The sequence below is a fragment of the Myodes glareolus genome, chromosome 20 (genome assembly GCF_982192425.1).
Source record: "Myodes glareolus chromosome 20, mMyoGla1.1, whole genome shotgun sequence".
NCBI classification, from domain to species: domain Eukaryota; kingdom Metazoa; phylum Chordata; class Mammalia; order Rodentia; family Cricetidae; genus Myodes; species Myodes glareolus.
Genome location: NC_142045.1, coordinates 49098103 through 49113313, shown reverse-complemented (window position 1 = coordinate 49113313; position 15211 = coordinate 49098103). Strand labels below are relative to the sequence as shown.

The 15211-nt window shown below is 36.4% G+C and overlaps 1 protein-coding gene and 1 long non-coding RNA gene across 6 annotated transcripts in view; one reads left to right on the top strand and one right to left on the bottom strand.

Annotated features, from left to right (window-relative positions):
* The window catches only part of Fxr1 (FMR1 autosomal homolog 1), a 49453-nt gene that overhangs the window by 20335 nt on the left and 13907 nt on the right, over positions 1–15211 (top strand). For all 5 annotated transcript variants that reach the window (XM_085682336.2, XM_085682338.2, XM_085682337.2 and 2 more), the window contains exons 4-10: positions 4104–4175; positions 4537–4685; positions 5080–5173; positions 5747–5863; positions 7229–7399; positions 8106–8184; positions 12314–12423. In XM_085682336.2, the coding sequence (XP_085538462.1) occupies positions 4104–4175; positions 4537–4685; positions 5080–5173; positions 5747–5863; positions 7229–7399; positions 8106–8184; positions 12314–12423 (792 nt within the window). The remainder of the gene's footprint in view (positions 1–4103; positions 4176–4536; positions 4686–5079; positions 5174–5746; positions 5864–7228; positions 7400–8105; positions 8185–12313; positions 12424–15211) is intronic.
* Positions 602–14972, bottom strand: LOC146890023 (uncharacterized). Its single transcript, XR_014999294.2, has 3 exons — positions 14916–14972; positions 1621–1667; positions 602–1108 (listed from the first exon to the last, which is right to left on the bottom strand). It is a non-coding gene; the product is annotated as an uncharacterized LOC146890023 (long non-coding RNA).

Below are 15211 nucleotides of genomic sequence, written 5' to 3'. Positions count from 1 at the left end.
AGTTTGAGAGTTTTGTACAATATTTATTGATCATATTTGATATCCCCTACATACCCACTAAGCTGTTGTATCCTGTGCCCCCTACCCCATTAAATAAATCTTTAAGACCAGTTTGTGTTGCCCAAATAGTCTAAAATGTGTGATCTTCCTGTGGAGATGGTTGTATTCTGGAAACCACCTCTCCCTCTTCTAGTAGCTAAAATTGCTAATACATCTATGACAAGGGGTGGGGTCACTTGGTTAGTGCCCCTTGTTTTGTCTGGCTTCAGCTTACACAGGTCTTGTGAATGCTGTCACAACTGCAGTGAGTTTATATGTGTAGCTGCCCTGCCAAGTCCAGACAATACTGTTTCATTGTTTCATTTACTGCCTCTTGATGTCTACACTTTTTTCCTCCCCCTAGGCCACAATGATCTCTTAGCCTTGGGAGGAATGGCTGCAGTATGCAGCTATTTATTAAACCAAACAGAAGGCACCTTAGCAAAGACACCTCTTCAGTTTACAAAAAGATTATTCCACAACAAATCTCTGATTTAAGGGCAAGGAGGGAAAACCCAACATAAATCAACAACAAAAACCACAAGTCGTTGACGAGGTGCTGAGGATATTTTATTTAAATCTTTTCCCTAGTCTGTGTCAAGGTAAACTCAGCCTTACTCTGAACCATCTGCAGCCTGTATATCCAGTTGGAATGAAAACATTTATGTCAGATTGAGAAACCGTTGTTCCTAGATTGTGTATTTCATTTTCCATTTCATAATTCAGTCCTAGTAAAAATTTGCTCGCTACACTTTTGTAAAACATCACAAATTAAGATATAATCGAGCTTTGTTCATTTTTGAAATTTTAAGAAAAAATTTTGCCTCCTGTGGATTGACCAGTCCTTTCTTCTTCTGAAGCCTCTGATTCATGGATTGAAATAAAAAACAAGTCTTCATGGATTTGTGAAATGTGTGCCTAGTGCTTGAGAGGCCAGGAAATGGCATGGATCTTATGGTACTAGAGTTACATACAAATAGTTGTGAGCTATCATGAGGGTGCTGGGAATCAAACCCAGGTCTTCTGGAAGAGCAACGAGTGTTTGACTGATGAGCCATCTCTCCGTCTCCTAAAATTTAAGTTTTAAAGATAAGTGAAATTATATAAAACTATAAGGTAAAAATGAACCACCCTTTTAGCATAGATGTGATGTCCAGTTGCCCCAGCTTGTGTCAACTAGAGTTGAATATTTCTATAGATTCTTCCTTTGCGTTTATAAAGAATTTTAAGTTGTAACAACTGTGACATGTTTGTGTCTTTTGTATTTACTAGCTAATAGAGCATCATAGATATTTTCATGTTTGGGCATACAAATTTGCTTCTTTGTTTTTAACCAAATATACAGTAGAATATACAGTAGAAGTACTATTGTTAAAACAAAAAGCATGTCCTTATGTCAGATCTTTTTAAGAGAGTCACTTGCTAGGGAGAGTTGGCCTAGTGCTAAAAGCACTTGTTGCACAAGTGTAGACTTCAGTTTGGATCCCAGGTCCCAGGTAACAAGCCTAGCATGGTCTTTCTCATCTTTGCCTGTAGCCTGAGCCCATCACTTTTGGGGAGAAGAGATGGATGTTTACTTACCACCAGCCTACCTGAAGAAAATAGAAGTTCTAGGTTCAGGAGAGATCCTGCGTTCGAATAATAAGACAGAGTAATAGAGAAGAATACTTGGCACATATACCACAGAAACATACTCACAGAGTAATTAAAGCGTTTTGTTGTTGTTTCTTTTTTTAAAAAGGTAGATTGTGAAAACAAAAGGCATGTGTATTTAAGATTTTGATAGTAGCAAAAAGATCATTCTTTAGGCTCCAAAAATGTTTGAATTCCTAAACTCTTAGAAGTTTGGTGAGCTGAACTAATATCTATTGAATTGATATTGAACACCTTTGAAATTACGTTTGCTTACTGTTGATCCCTTGTTTTGTGACTTGTCTTTTAAAAAATATGTGTAGTGTTTTGTGCTACAAATTTAACTTAAGGTTTCACTCATGCTAGGCAACTATTCTACTGTGGACTACATGTCTCAGCCCTTATAGATGGGGGTTTGTTTTGTTTGAATGGCCTCTTTAAACTCTCCATCTTCTTTCCTCTGCCTCCTGGGTGCTCAGGTTACAAATGTTTGTTACATGTATGTGGCTTTCATTTTGCTTACTTTAATAACCATGTCTTTGTGTTTTTATTATGTTTTGTGTCTTGTCCTTTTCATTCATCAACCAGAATACTGTTTGAAAACAGGAGGCAAAAGTTCATTGGTATGGATAAGATTTTACATTTTTGTAATATTAGAGATTGGAACACAGGTCTACAAGTTTTATGTTTGTAGTTTTATGTGTATGTGTCTTTGTTGCTGGAATTGAATAGAGTACCTCACGTGAGGTATATTTTACTCCTCAGTGATACACTCAGTCCTGTATTTGATGGTCTTATGAAATGCATTGTTTTTCCTGTATGGGTCTTTTTTTTTTTTTTTTTTTTTGTTCTTTTGGTTTTTCAAGACAAGGTTTCTCTGTATGGAAGTCTAGGAATTTTGCAAATTAGCAGAGGTTTAATGAATGTTCTTCAAATACACTTCTAGAGTGGATAAGAAAACTTGTTGATTTACTGGTTAATTGTAAGGGATCATGGACAGCCAAATGGAAGGAATATATAAGATGAGATTGGGGACTAAGAACCCATCAATCAGAACCTCCATGTTTTTGGTGTACTACCATCACTTGAGTGTGCTTCCCAGAACAGAAACTCTACTGATGTACTTCTTAGACTAAGTATTTCAGCTAAATAAGTACTCTGAGTACTTTTTGGTTCTCGGACCTGCTTTGCATATCAAATTTGAGGATGTAAAACTCCCTGATATAAAAAATTATGTGCATATAATTCAATTTCCTGTATGTTTTAATTCATCTCTACCTTGCTTATATTGAGTACATTAATGCTCTGTAGGTAGTTGTATTCAATACTTTATGGGACATTAGTTTTCTTTAAATCTGTGAAATCCTCATATAGAAGGTTGACTTGATTTTATCAGCCCTGTAGGCATAACCAGTTATTACTCAGTATCTTATTGGGTAACCCAGGCTAGCCTTTGTACTGTATTTTCTTGGTTCAGCTTCCTGAATGCTGGAATTGTAGGCATGTACCACCATATTAGGGTGAATTAAAACAAAGACAAAATAAAAAATAAACCAAAAACACTTAACAGAATTTTGATGTTTTCTGTTTTGGTAATAATAATAGTTGAAATTTAAAAAAAAATATAATTCATTTAACTTTATTTTATGTGAATTGGTGTGAAGGTGTCAGATCCCCTGGAACTGGATTTTCAGATAGTTGTAAGCTGCCATGTGGTTGTTGGGAATTGAACCCGGGTCCTCTGGAAGGACAGTCAGAGTTCTTAACCACCGAACCATCTCTCCAGCCCCAATAGTTGAAATTTTAAAAATGACTTGGGGAGGTGGAGGCGGGAGGATCAGAAATTCCATGTGGAGTTCAAGGCCAGACTGAGCTATTGGGAACATCGTCTCAAAACGGAGCAAACAACAGTGACAAAATAAACCCATTTTTTTTATAAGATAGGTTTACTATGCCAGATGAACTTAATGTATCTTAATATCTTACTTTTCAGACAAGCAGATGGAACACATTGGATTTCATGTTTTTAACAGAATTGGTTGTCTTGAGCCTCCTTATTTTTAAAATTGGATTTTTAAGTCTTCAAAACAGTCTCGATTTTGATGAAGTGTTGGCGTGTGTTGTTCATATTTCATAGTTACCTTGTAAGAGGCATTTCTTTAAGTTTATTTGAAATTATTTCAAGAGTTGTTTGGTAAAATAGATTTTCAAGAAGCTAAGTTACTAAGCTTTCAGTCATTTACTTATTTAGGTTTTTCAGGGCAGGATTCAGCCTTATATTTAAGTAATAATGTCTATCTGCGCTTTTCTTAAAAGTGCGTTTATCTCCTGGTTTTAGTAGTTACATTCTGGTGGAGTTTGATATTTTACATTTACATCTGTGATGTCAATCTTTTGGGATGGATAGATAAAGGAATGTTTTTGCTCCTCAGGTATATTCCAGAGCAAATGACCAAGAGCCATGTGGATGGTGGCTAGCTAAAGTTCGCATGATGAAAGGAGAGGTAAGTGACTTTTCTGAGGATATATCTGAACTTCAGGCTGCTTGACTATCACCCTTTGTTTCTTTCTAAGTTCCCACCTCAGACATAGTTGATCAGATATTTGAAAGATTCATTGTACTATAGATTTCAGTTATGTTTTTCATTGCCAAATACCAAGGATTTTTTTGTAGAAATCTGTCTCAAGCCTATATGACCACCAAGGTTCATGCTTGTACGCATTTATAATATGGCTTAAGTAAATGATATTGCTAGTATAAAGGTTTGCTTAGTGTTTGTGCATAAGTGGGAGGGTCTAGAACATCATCTAAAGGTTAGTATTTTTGTTCACATAAGCTTTTAAAAGAACTTTGATGTCTTTTAGTTTTATGTCATTGAATATGCTGCTTGTGATGCCACTTACAATGAAATAGTCACATTTGAACGACTTCGACCTGTCAATCAAAATAAAACTGTCAAAAAAAACACCTTCTTTAAGTGCACAGTGGATGTTCCTGAGGATTTGAGAGAGGCGTAAGTAATTTTATTGAACTCTTTTATGAGCTAAGATCTTTCACTCCACAACATCATTCGTCAACCAACCAACCAACCAAAACCATATAGAGGTAAATCTTGAAGGAGTTGGGAAGGTGGCTCAGCAATCAAGAGGACAAATGTTTGATTCCTAGCACTTAAATTGGGTGGTTCATGGGTAACTCAAGCTCCAGTGCATCTGAAGCCTCTGGTTGGCACTGGCACTTGTGCACAACCACTACAGAATACACAGAATTAGAAATAATGAAGTAATCTTCAGAAAGGAGCTTTTACATTCTAATGAGATATATCAAAATGAAATACAGAGATTACACTATACTCTTCCTAAATTTAATCCGTTGCTGGTCTTTTGTGTCCTTTACTTTCTCTTTAGGTGTGCGAATGAAAATGCCCATAAAGATTTTAAGAAAGCAGTAGGAGCGTGCAGAATTTTTTATCATCCTGAAACTACCCAGCTAATGATACTGGTAAGATAAGACTATATTTTAAATTACTTAATTACCAAATTTATTATTAAATATTTCAGTGGCTTATTAAGGTTTGTGTATAATAAATTTACTAATGTATAATTTTTTGTTGTTATCTTTTGTAGCTGTGTTAATTTTCTCTCCTTTAGTAGGAGGGAACAAATGTTTTGGTTTTGGTTTGCTTTTTCTGTTTGTTGTTGATTGACTTTTTGATAAAGGGGCTTGTTATGTAGTCCCAAGCTGTCTCTGACATCAGTCCTCTGGTCTCAGCCTGCCAGGTGTTGAGATTAAAGTTGGACTACTGTGTCTGGCTCATAAGACTCTTAATGATATGCATAACATCTTGAGATTATTAATGTGTAAAAATCTTTGATTTTTTTCCCCCAACACACATCTGTAACTAAGCTCAAAAAATAAAGTAAGATTACATTAGAGAGGGAAAGCTTAGTACAATGAAAAGATATAAGTAGCAGGTAAGAAGAACCAAGGATGGCTTCGTTTGGAAAATTATGTTTGAGTTTTCTTGGAAAAAAAATGTTTAAATTTGTGAGTGATTAACATGTTTGTTTGTAGTCGGCCAGTGAAGCAACTGTGAAGAGAGTAAATATCTTAAGCGATATGCATTTGCGCAGTATTCGGACAAAGTTGATGCTTATGTCCAGAAATGAAGAGGCCACGAAGCATTTAGAAGTAAGTGGGTTTGCTTTTGTGTTCCATAATCTTTCCTGTGTCTCAAACAGATGCTGGTAACAGAAAGCCACCTAAGACTTAGATATATGGCTAATACCCAGAGTCTTTAGGAAAATTAATTTTCTGTTTTGCTTTTATCAAACATTACATTTGTTTTGCTAACCACCTCTTGTGGGGCTTAGAAAATAGGTCCAAAGAGCTTAAGAAATTAGTAATTTGGCATACCCAGAAACACTTCTCTTTACCCTTCTTTTGATCTGAATTTTACTAACCTGTCACCTGTTAGATGTGACCGTAGTTTACTGTGGAAGTTATGTAAGGGGAAAGGAGGGTTAGAGATAGACATCATAGAGCACACTTGACAATATGCTGCTGCTTTGTCTCTCCTGGGACTCTCTACTTCCTACTGTTCACTGCTAACCTTGAGGATGCTCCTCTGTCCTTAGTGTCCCACCTGAGTATGTGCACACATACTTGTTCTTAGAGAAAGGGAGGCATTTTTATTCCTCAAATTTGTAGTTTACTCATGTGTTCTGAACAGAGTATATGAATACATACATTTGAACAGATGTCCGAGTTAGAGAATTGTTGGCAGCTGTTGAAAATCATTTTAGAATTAACTGTTTTCTGTGACAAGAATTAGACTGAAATGTTTTGATTTCCTTCCATTTTATGAGCTTCCTTAATTCTGTAAGAGACTCATTGTTGATCTTGTTAAATTTAAGTTTTTATTTTGTCTTGAATTTAAAAAATAAATGTAAAACTCTGAAAATTTACTGTCTTAACTTTTTAAATGTCTAACTCATTAGTGATAATGTAATTAGCATTCTTGGTCAGTCTCCAGATCTTGTCATATTATAAACTACTGACAGCAACTTGCCACTTTCTCCTTCCTGTAGACCCCACTAATATTTTTGTTTGTTTGAGACTGGTCTTCACTTTATGACCATTCAGTCACCCTGCCCAGTTAAAATTTTCATACTTTAATTAAAAAAGAATTTTCCCCCAAGTACTGAGATATATCCTAGTACTTGCATATGCTAGACAAGCTTTCAACAGATCTTTTTTAAAACTTTGGTAACTTGTACGCATAAGTGTAATATTAGTGTTTTCTATGTGTGCCTTATTTCTCTTAGGATTCTAATGTTAATGTTGTTGGGGTTCATCCGTATTGTCACGTGCAACTTTCCTCTTTTAAGTTTCCTGCTACATTGTGTGAATAATCCACATTTTGTTCACCCATTTATTGCTTGGATGTTGTGGATTTTTCTCTCCACTTCATGGTTATTTTGAGTGATGGTGTGAACATCAGTATTTAAAAGAAAAGTTTATAAAAGAAAAATCCTAACTTCCCTTTTTCAATAGTGCACAAAACAACTTGCAGCAGCTTTTCATGAAGAATTTGTTGTGAGAGAAGATTTAATGGGCCTGGCAATAGGAACACATGGTAGTAACATACAACAAGCTAGGAAGGTTCCTGGAGTAACTGCCATTGAGTTAGATGAAGATACCGGAACTTTTAGAATCTATGGAGAGGTAAGTTATCTACTTCCTGCTTTTGCTCACTTAATTGGATAAAAAAAAATTATCATTTTTTTCTATAATTTAATTTTTCAATAAAATTTTAAGGTAAGAATTCACATAATACCAGACTAGTCTAGCATAAGCTATTCTTTATTTCTGAAATCGTCAGAAGTGGCCAGTGTAACATTATGAGGACAAGTTTTGAGTCATACTGCCCAGAGTAGAGTCCTGTGTCTGTAGAGTGGGCTCTGAAATTTACTAAACTTTTCTGTTGTAACGTATGTTTACAATTAGACTTTAAAGTTTAAGTGATCTTATAAGTAGGTCATTTTTTAAAATGTGTCTCTGGACAGGCAAAGCAACTTTGTTTTATGCAGACAGGGTCTTGCTGTGTAGAACAAGCTAGCCTCCGTTGCCAGCAGTGACCTTTTTCCTCTTGAGTTCAGAGTGCAGGTATACACACTACCATGCCCAGTATGCAGCTTCTTTTGTGTTTTGTGGTAACAGGAATAGAACCAGGGCTTCTATACAGGGCAGGCAGGCAGGCAGGCAAGTGCTATTTAACAAATGACTTAACCTGAGCTGACATTCCAATAGGCTGAGCTGAATCTTGTGGTATAGCATAAAAATTGGGAATTTTCTCCCTTTTCATATATTTTAGGTATGGGGTTGTTCTAGGATATTAACAGGGGTTAATATTTGTCTTTCCTTCATCTAGAGTGCTGAGGCTGTAAAAAAAGCTAGGGGTTTCTTGGAATTTGTGGAAGATTTTATTCAAGTTCCCAGGAATCTTGTTGGTAGGTACTTGTATAAAGGTTAAATGTGAATATTAACGTAAAGTAGTTTAATTGGGTGTTAGGTTTGTAATTTGCTTACCTACTGTACCAGTAATCTAAACTGTTTAGACAGCAAATACTGTGTTTTGGTGTGTGTGTGTGTGTGTGTGTAGGGGGGGGGGGGGGAGGAGAGAGAGAATCTTGTTTGTCTTACCGTGTTAACCTTTTATATTTTCATACCTAAGAAAGTAAAGTGTATTATTTATTCTGTGCCATTAATAAGATCTAGAGTTTGTGTACCAATTTGTTGTTAAAGATTTTCTTAAGTCTTTTTATCCTTTGGGCACTTAACCTATGTCCTGCTTAATGTCTTTTTTTTTCCCATTATTATTTGTTTTGTTTTTGTTTTTTGAGACAAGGTTTCTCTGTAGCTTTGGAGCCTGTCTTGGAACTAGCTCTTGTAGACCAGGCTGGCCCCGAACTCAAGAGATCCGCCTGCCTCTGCCTCCCGAGTGCTGGGATTTAAGGCGTGCACCACCACTGCCCGTTTATTATTATTTTAAAATTTGCCCACCAAAACTGTGATAGTGAAGGTCTTAAGGTGGTCTGTGATACTTGATTGTTTAGAATGGGAATAAATCTGGGCTAACTATAGAAAAATAAACTTCTTTCCATGTAGTAGGCCCTGAATAAATATTTGTTTGTGGCAATAGTATAGCATAAGGTAAGGCGTCTTTGGTAGGAGAACGGATGGTCCTATTAGGGGAGCTTACACTTATGACTGTATCCATAAGTTACAGGTTAAGTGATAGTTTTTGAATTTGCTGTGGTTAACTTACACTTAGGTGTGTTAGTTAATGGTGCTGCTGTTGATGTGCTGTCTTTGTTCCTGTGCCTTTGAGAAACTGAGAACCATAGCACACCCAGGGCCTCCTGTGTTTGTAGCAAGTGCTGTACTACCAAATCCCATGCCTCTGTGTCATTTTGGGTGCTACTTGATGCAAATAGGAAGGCTTTGTGTATATGTTAAGTACTTAGTGATTCTCCAAAGTAGTAAACTTAGAATTAAGTGCTAACATAATATGGTAGACTTTGCATGATTTTGTTTTCCTTTGTTTGCTTGGTTTTGACCCTAAGGAATTTTTTGAGACCTTTGGGTTGCTTAAGAAGGTAATTTCTGTCTATGTATGTGTCATTTGTTACATCCTGTAAAATAAAATTGGAAAAGATCTAAAACACATCACTTCTCAAAGATATTTGAAGATGTTCCCTTCAGGGCTAGTATAGGGCTGGGGAAATTTTACTCAGTGGGTAAAATGCTTGCAGTCCAACCTGAGTTCAGGTCCTCTGCGCCTACAGAAAAGCCAGTTGTGGCATAATACATCTGTAACACTGGTGTGGCAGGGAAGCTGATCCTAGGGATTTAATGGCCAGCTAGGAAAAATTGGATTCCAAGTTAAGTGAGACCCTGTCTCAGCTCAAAAAATAAAGGGAAGGCACAGATAAAAGAAAATTCCCAAAATTGATCCTTGGCTTTCATGTGGGTCAGTGCACACATAGGAAAAATGGAAAAATGATCTATAGCATAAAAGTTCGTTTCTTGTTGTAATGCATCTAAAAACCTTTTTAGGACTCTTTAATAAGTACAATGTACTGCCAGTTAATGCAAACTCTACTTTATTAGTTTCTGATATCCCATTGTTCATTATAGAATTACTAGAAAAATGAGTTGATAATAAAATTGAAGAATATTGTATAATTTTCATAAACATGAAAATGCAAAGTTTGTTAGGAGATTTTTTTAAAAAAATTGGTGAACATTGGATGCTTGAGCGCACTAATGGTATCTCTGTGTGGACGGGGTCAGAGAACTGTCTTGTGGAGTCAGTGCTCTCTTATTACCTCCATATGAGTGTGGTGGATCAAGTTCAGGTGGCCAGGCTTGTGTGGCACAACTTGCAGAGACAACTTGCTGCCCTGATATGAATTTTACTATCTTGCTATTTATTTCTTTTATTTTTTTCCCTTTTGAACCCAGGCCTTGCTCATGCTAGGTAGGTCTTCTACTATTGAACTATACTCCAGCCACAAAGACTGCTTTTGGAATGTTTATTGTAGGATCATTTATTCACATGGATGAAGTGCTAATTTGTGGTAGCTATTCTAAGAGCATCATTTAACTCAACTAAGGCTTCCTACTTGTAAAAAGGATTTGATGGTGGTTTTATGAAAAGGAAAGCAAGTTTTTGTCCAGCTTAATGATGCTACAAGGATAAACCTTGGTCTTCCAGAGTTTGTAGTATTAATCATGAAATTTCAGAATTAAGGAATTGGATATATCTGTAGTTCTGTTTCTTTATCTGGTTATCAGTTCAGTGATGGTACTCTGTGTATCTTGTCCACTATCCTGTCTTGGATGGCCTTTGTGATTTGAATTGCTTATATACTCTTTAGAAAGCACAAATTAGCAGGAGAAACCTTATAATGTTGAAACTGGACATTTCTGCTGCTTGTCATAAAGAGTAATACACTATTTCCCTTAAGTGTTTTCTGGGCTAAGCAGTCTTTTGAGAAATAATTCATAATCCTAGTGAAAGCAAAGGAAAACTGAGGAATAAAAGGGAATGAGGACCACTTGGGTAAGTTCCAGAGAGAATGGACTGCTTTACATGTTTGAGGCATTCTAGTATTTGATCATTCCCACCTGTCCGAAATCAAAAAGTATTTTTTGAACACTGATTTGAAAATGGATCAAAACCATTCACCTTTTAGAAGCTGCCTTTAATCACTTCTTTACTTTGTCCCTTCAACATTTATACTCAATGCTCAATTTATACTACAGGTCTGCTTCAGTTTGTCAATATGCTCTGGAATTTAAACTGTGGAAATGATCATTTAAAATATTGAAGGTCTCTGGTGGGACTAAGTAAGACTTGAAGGTAGGTCCCTGCCAAGGACCCAGAAGAGTGATGGATACTTAACTCACCACTGGTACAGTTCCAAGAAGCAAGTGAACAAGATTTTGGGGGAAGGGCTTATGTGCCATCAACTTAATTTTTGTTTTCTGAAAAGACATTTGCTTACTTTTAGAAGGATGGAGGATGAAGCTGCTGCTTAAGCTTCATTGTGTAATCTGTGAAGGTTGCTTTTGATGGACTGCTGCTAGGGCTGCTTGGAGAAGACACAGTTATGTGACCTCTGTTGTCTGTTTTGACCTCCTCAGTTACTGCTCTTTAAATTGAGGTTTACTGATGGGAAAGGGGGTTTGAGATTAGGAATAAGATTGTAAAAATCTAGAAAGAGTTTGTGCTCTGTTGACATTTTTCCCTATGTAATGGAAACTTCTTTCAGGCACACAACATGACAGACTTTATTTCCTTTCTACTGAAATTAAGCTTTTATGAAAATGACTTAGATTAAAAAATAGTGATGTGAACTTGATAACATGAGGCTGCCACTACTTGGTAAGGGATATTTCTGTTACTTATATTCCAAAAATATACCACATATTTCAGTTACACATTGATTCTTCAGGTTAATCTTTATAATAGGGAAATAGCATCTTCGTGTTCCCTTTGGAGTGTTTCTTTTTATGTATTGTATACTCAGTAACTGCTGTTTGAGTGACAGGTTAAGTATGAAGAAGATATGAATTTTCTATCATTTTATGATATGTTCATAGCAAGACAGCAGAATGCACTTACTAAAACTATGAAGTACTTAAAAATACTTGGTGAACAATGTAATATTTTAGTTTGTAAGAATATACATGTGTGTGATTGTGTGTATACATATATGAATGAGATGAACAAATTGACAGAGTTAATGCCAGTTAAAATTGCTTTCTCTTAGTTCCATGGACAGGGTTTTGAAATGGAAGAGTTGTTCTTTTAAAGTATTAGAAATGGTTCTAATGTTTGAAAATGCTTAGGTTTGGTAATTGTCTTGCGTGTGAACTGCATTGGACTGTTGGAGTCAGTAGCCTTAGGCATGCTCCAGGGAGAGTTCAGAAGCCTTTAGGTGAGGTTATTGAAAGTGAAAGAATCACCTTTGCTTGGTGGTTATCATTTGATAGAAAGTTATAAATCTAAATTTGTACTGGATGGATAACAAATCAGTTTTTAACTTAATTTGTTTTCTTTTACTAAAGGAAAAGTTATTGGAAAAAATGGCAAAGTTATTCAAGAAATAGTGGATAAATCTGGTGTGGTTCGAGTAAGAATTGAAGGAGACAATGAAAATAAACTACCCAGAGAAGATGTAAGTATTTAATAATATTTATTTGCCTGTTTTATGTTAGAGTCTTAGTTTCTAGTACTGGAATATTGTTGTTTTTGAAAAGTCTATTACTTTGAATTATTTCACATTCTTAGAAAACAAATCACCTTTCAGTTGTGTGGACTATGGCTACTTAATGGTTTATCAGTACTTAACGCCAGTTTTTATAAAAGTTTCAGTGTATTAATCCCCCCCACACCCCATCCTCCCCTTGTTTTAGGTCTATTTTCTGTGTATGAGAATTTTGCCCACATGTATACATGTACACCATGTGCATGCCTGATGCTTGTGGACGTCATAAGGCATTGAATCTGCTGATATTGGAGCTACTAAGGGCTGTGAACTGTCTAATGGGATCTAGGAACCAAACCCAGGTCCTTTGCGAGAACAGATGCTCTTAACTGCTGAGCTTTACCATGCCATCTTGGATCATTTTTACTCTTGAGTATAAAGCTGTAAAATTTGATGCTCAGTGAAGCAGTCTGCCAGAAACAATTTTTGATCACTTCTTGGCCCTTTTTTTTTTTCAGTCTCTCCTCATGCTAATATTTTTTTTTACAGTTGTTACTAAATTCTTACACCTCAAGGTGTTAAGTCGAATTTGTGGGTTCAGTGGTCCACTTGATATAGCTGATTTGGGGCTTTAAAGCCTGAAAATAAGCCTGTGGTTGTCTCTAAGACAACCAACTAAAATTCAAGACACTAGAATTTCTTCAGTTTTGCACAGTAAAGCACTGTTCAGAGAATATGCTAACTCTCAGAGTCGGTTATAGACACTCAATAGCTCAGGCCATTGTTGCCTACTCAAGATAACACTTACCTTTGTTTCTTTGTATTGGACATGGGGTTGAAATACACCTCAAAATAAATGTCCATTGTCTTCACAAGGGTCAGAACATTTTCTTCGGTAATTTCAAAACACACTGTTTTAAAATGTGTTTTATCACATAGCTTCTGCTTGCTTTGTATGGTTTTTAGGATGTCTTTCACAGACAAGAATTAAAATAGTGTCCGTCATTGTAATCTTCACTTTTCTCATATGCCTAGTATAATATAATAACAATCTAAATTCTCATCTGATGGCCAAAATAATCTGAACTATTAAATAGCTCAAATAGAACTTTTTAAGTTGCTATTCAAACCTAGTGTTCCCACTTGCTTTGATTCAGTCTTGCCATTTCGGTGCAAGTTTATTCTTCTTGGTGGGTTCTTTATGAAAAGAGCTTACTATACTACCCTTTCTGTGTAGCTTGGGCCATTGTTACTATTTTCAGGCCTGAGTTATTTTTTGGGCCAGGTGTGGTGACACATGCCTTTAATCTCAGCACTTGGAGGCAGAGGTAGGCAGGTCTCTGAATTCTTGGCCAGCCTGGACTACAGAGTGATTTCCAGGACAGCCAGAGCTACACAGAGAAACACTCTCCCAAAACCACCACCACCACCCCAAAAAAGAAAGAGAAGGACAACAAATACATTGCAGAGGGCTACTGTCTAATAGTCAATGAGTAAGGAGGTTGAATGTGGGAATGAGACTGTTCTTCTCAACACAAGCTACTTGAGTTCATCTCACACACACACACACACACACACACACACACACACACACACAAGCAAGTGTTACATTCCCTGTTTGGTAATTTCTGAGAACACTCTTAGGGCTTCTCTTTTGTTTTGTACTTCCTTGGTTGAAATTACTTCACAACTTTCTGTGTTGGACCCTTAGCTACTATCCTGTTGTTTGTCTACTTTTAAAGCAGCTGTACCTAAGTAAGTCACCTGTTAGGAATTTTTAACAAATTGCTTTGAAAATATATTCGTATTTAGAGCCAAAAAGTATTGATATGGTCTATTTAAAAACTTTGGAGATAGTTTTTGAGAGGAGAAATGCAAACTGACAGGGAGTTTAATCTATACTATGATTTTCTTACATAGTAGGAGGCTAAAGTATGGTTATAAGGTAGAAAATCTTGAACAAACCATCTTGGTTCTGGATACTTACTGTGCGTGTATGTGTATTTACCTTGTGTGTGCCTAGTACCTTTGGAGATCAGAAGAAGGCATCAGATCCCTTGAAACTCAAGTTAAACATGGTTGTAAGCCACCATGTGGGCATGGGGAACTGAACCTGGATCTACTTCAGGATCAGCCTTTTAAAAGCTGAGCCCATCACTCTAGCCCCTTTTTGCTCTATTTTTTAAAAGCCTTCTTATTCTCAAATAAATAAATAAATAAACCAAATAAACAGCAGTCTAGGATAGTTGAAAGATTATTTTTTGTTTCTTGGTGTCTGCTCTTCAGTGATTTCCTTAGTTTTACATAGTGTAATTAATAAAGCTCTGTAGTCAGTGTCTTGTGTATATGTGCGTGCGTGCGTGTGTGCATGTACGCGTGCCACATATTGTGTGTGGAAGTGAGGACAACTGCAGAAAGTGTTTCTGTTCTTCCAACATGCTGGTTCCAGGGATGAAACTTACCTAGGTCATCAAGCTCGTCAGCACGTGCCCTTCCCCATTGAGCTGTTTCACCAGCCCTGGAAATAATACATTTTAATTGTTAGAAATATCTACATACTCAACATTTTGTTTAGTTTTTAATTTAGATATGGGGGGGGGTCTTACCCTGTTTTATATTGAACTAGTAATGATCCTCTTACTTCAGCCTCCCAAGTACTGAGATTTACAGGCATGTGCCACTATGCATTCTCAGGGTCTTATCTGAGCACTTACAGAGATAACTTGTCTAATATGTGTTTGGCTTTTAAATCTGTGCC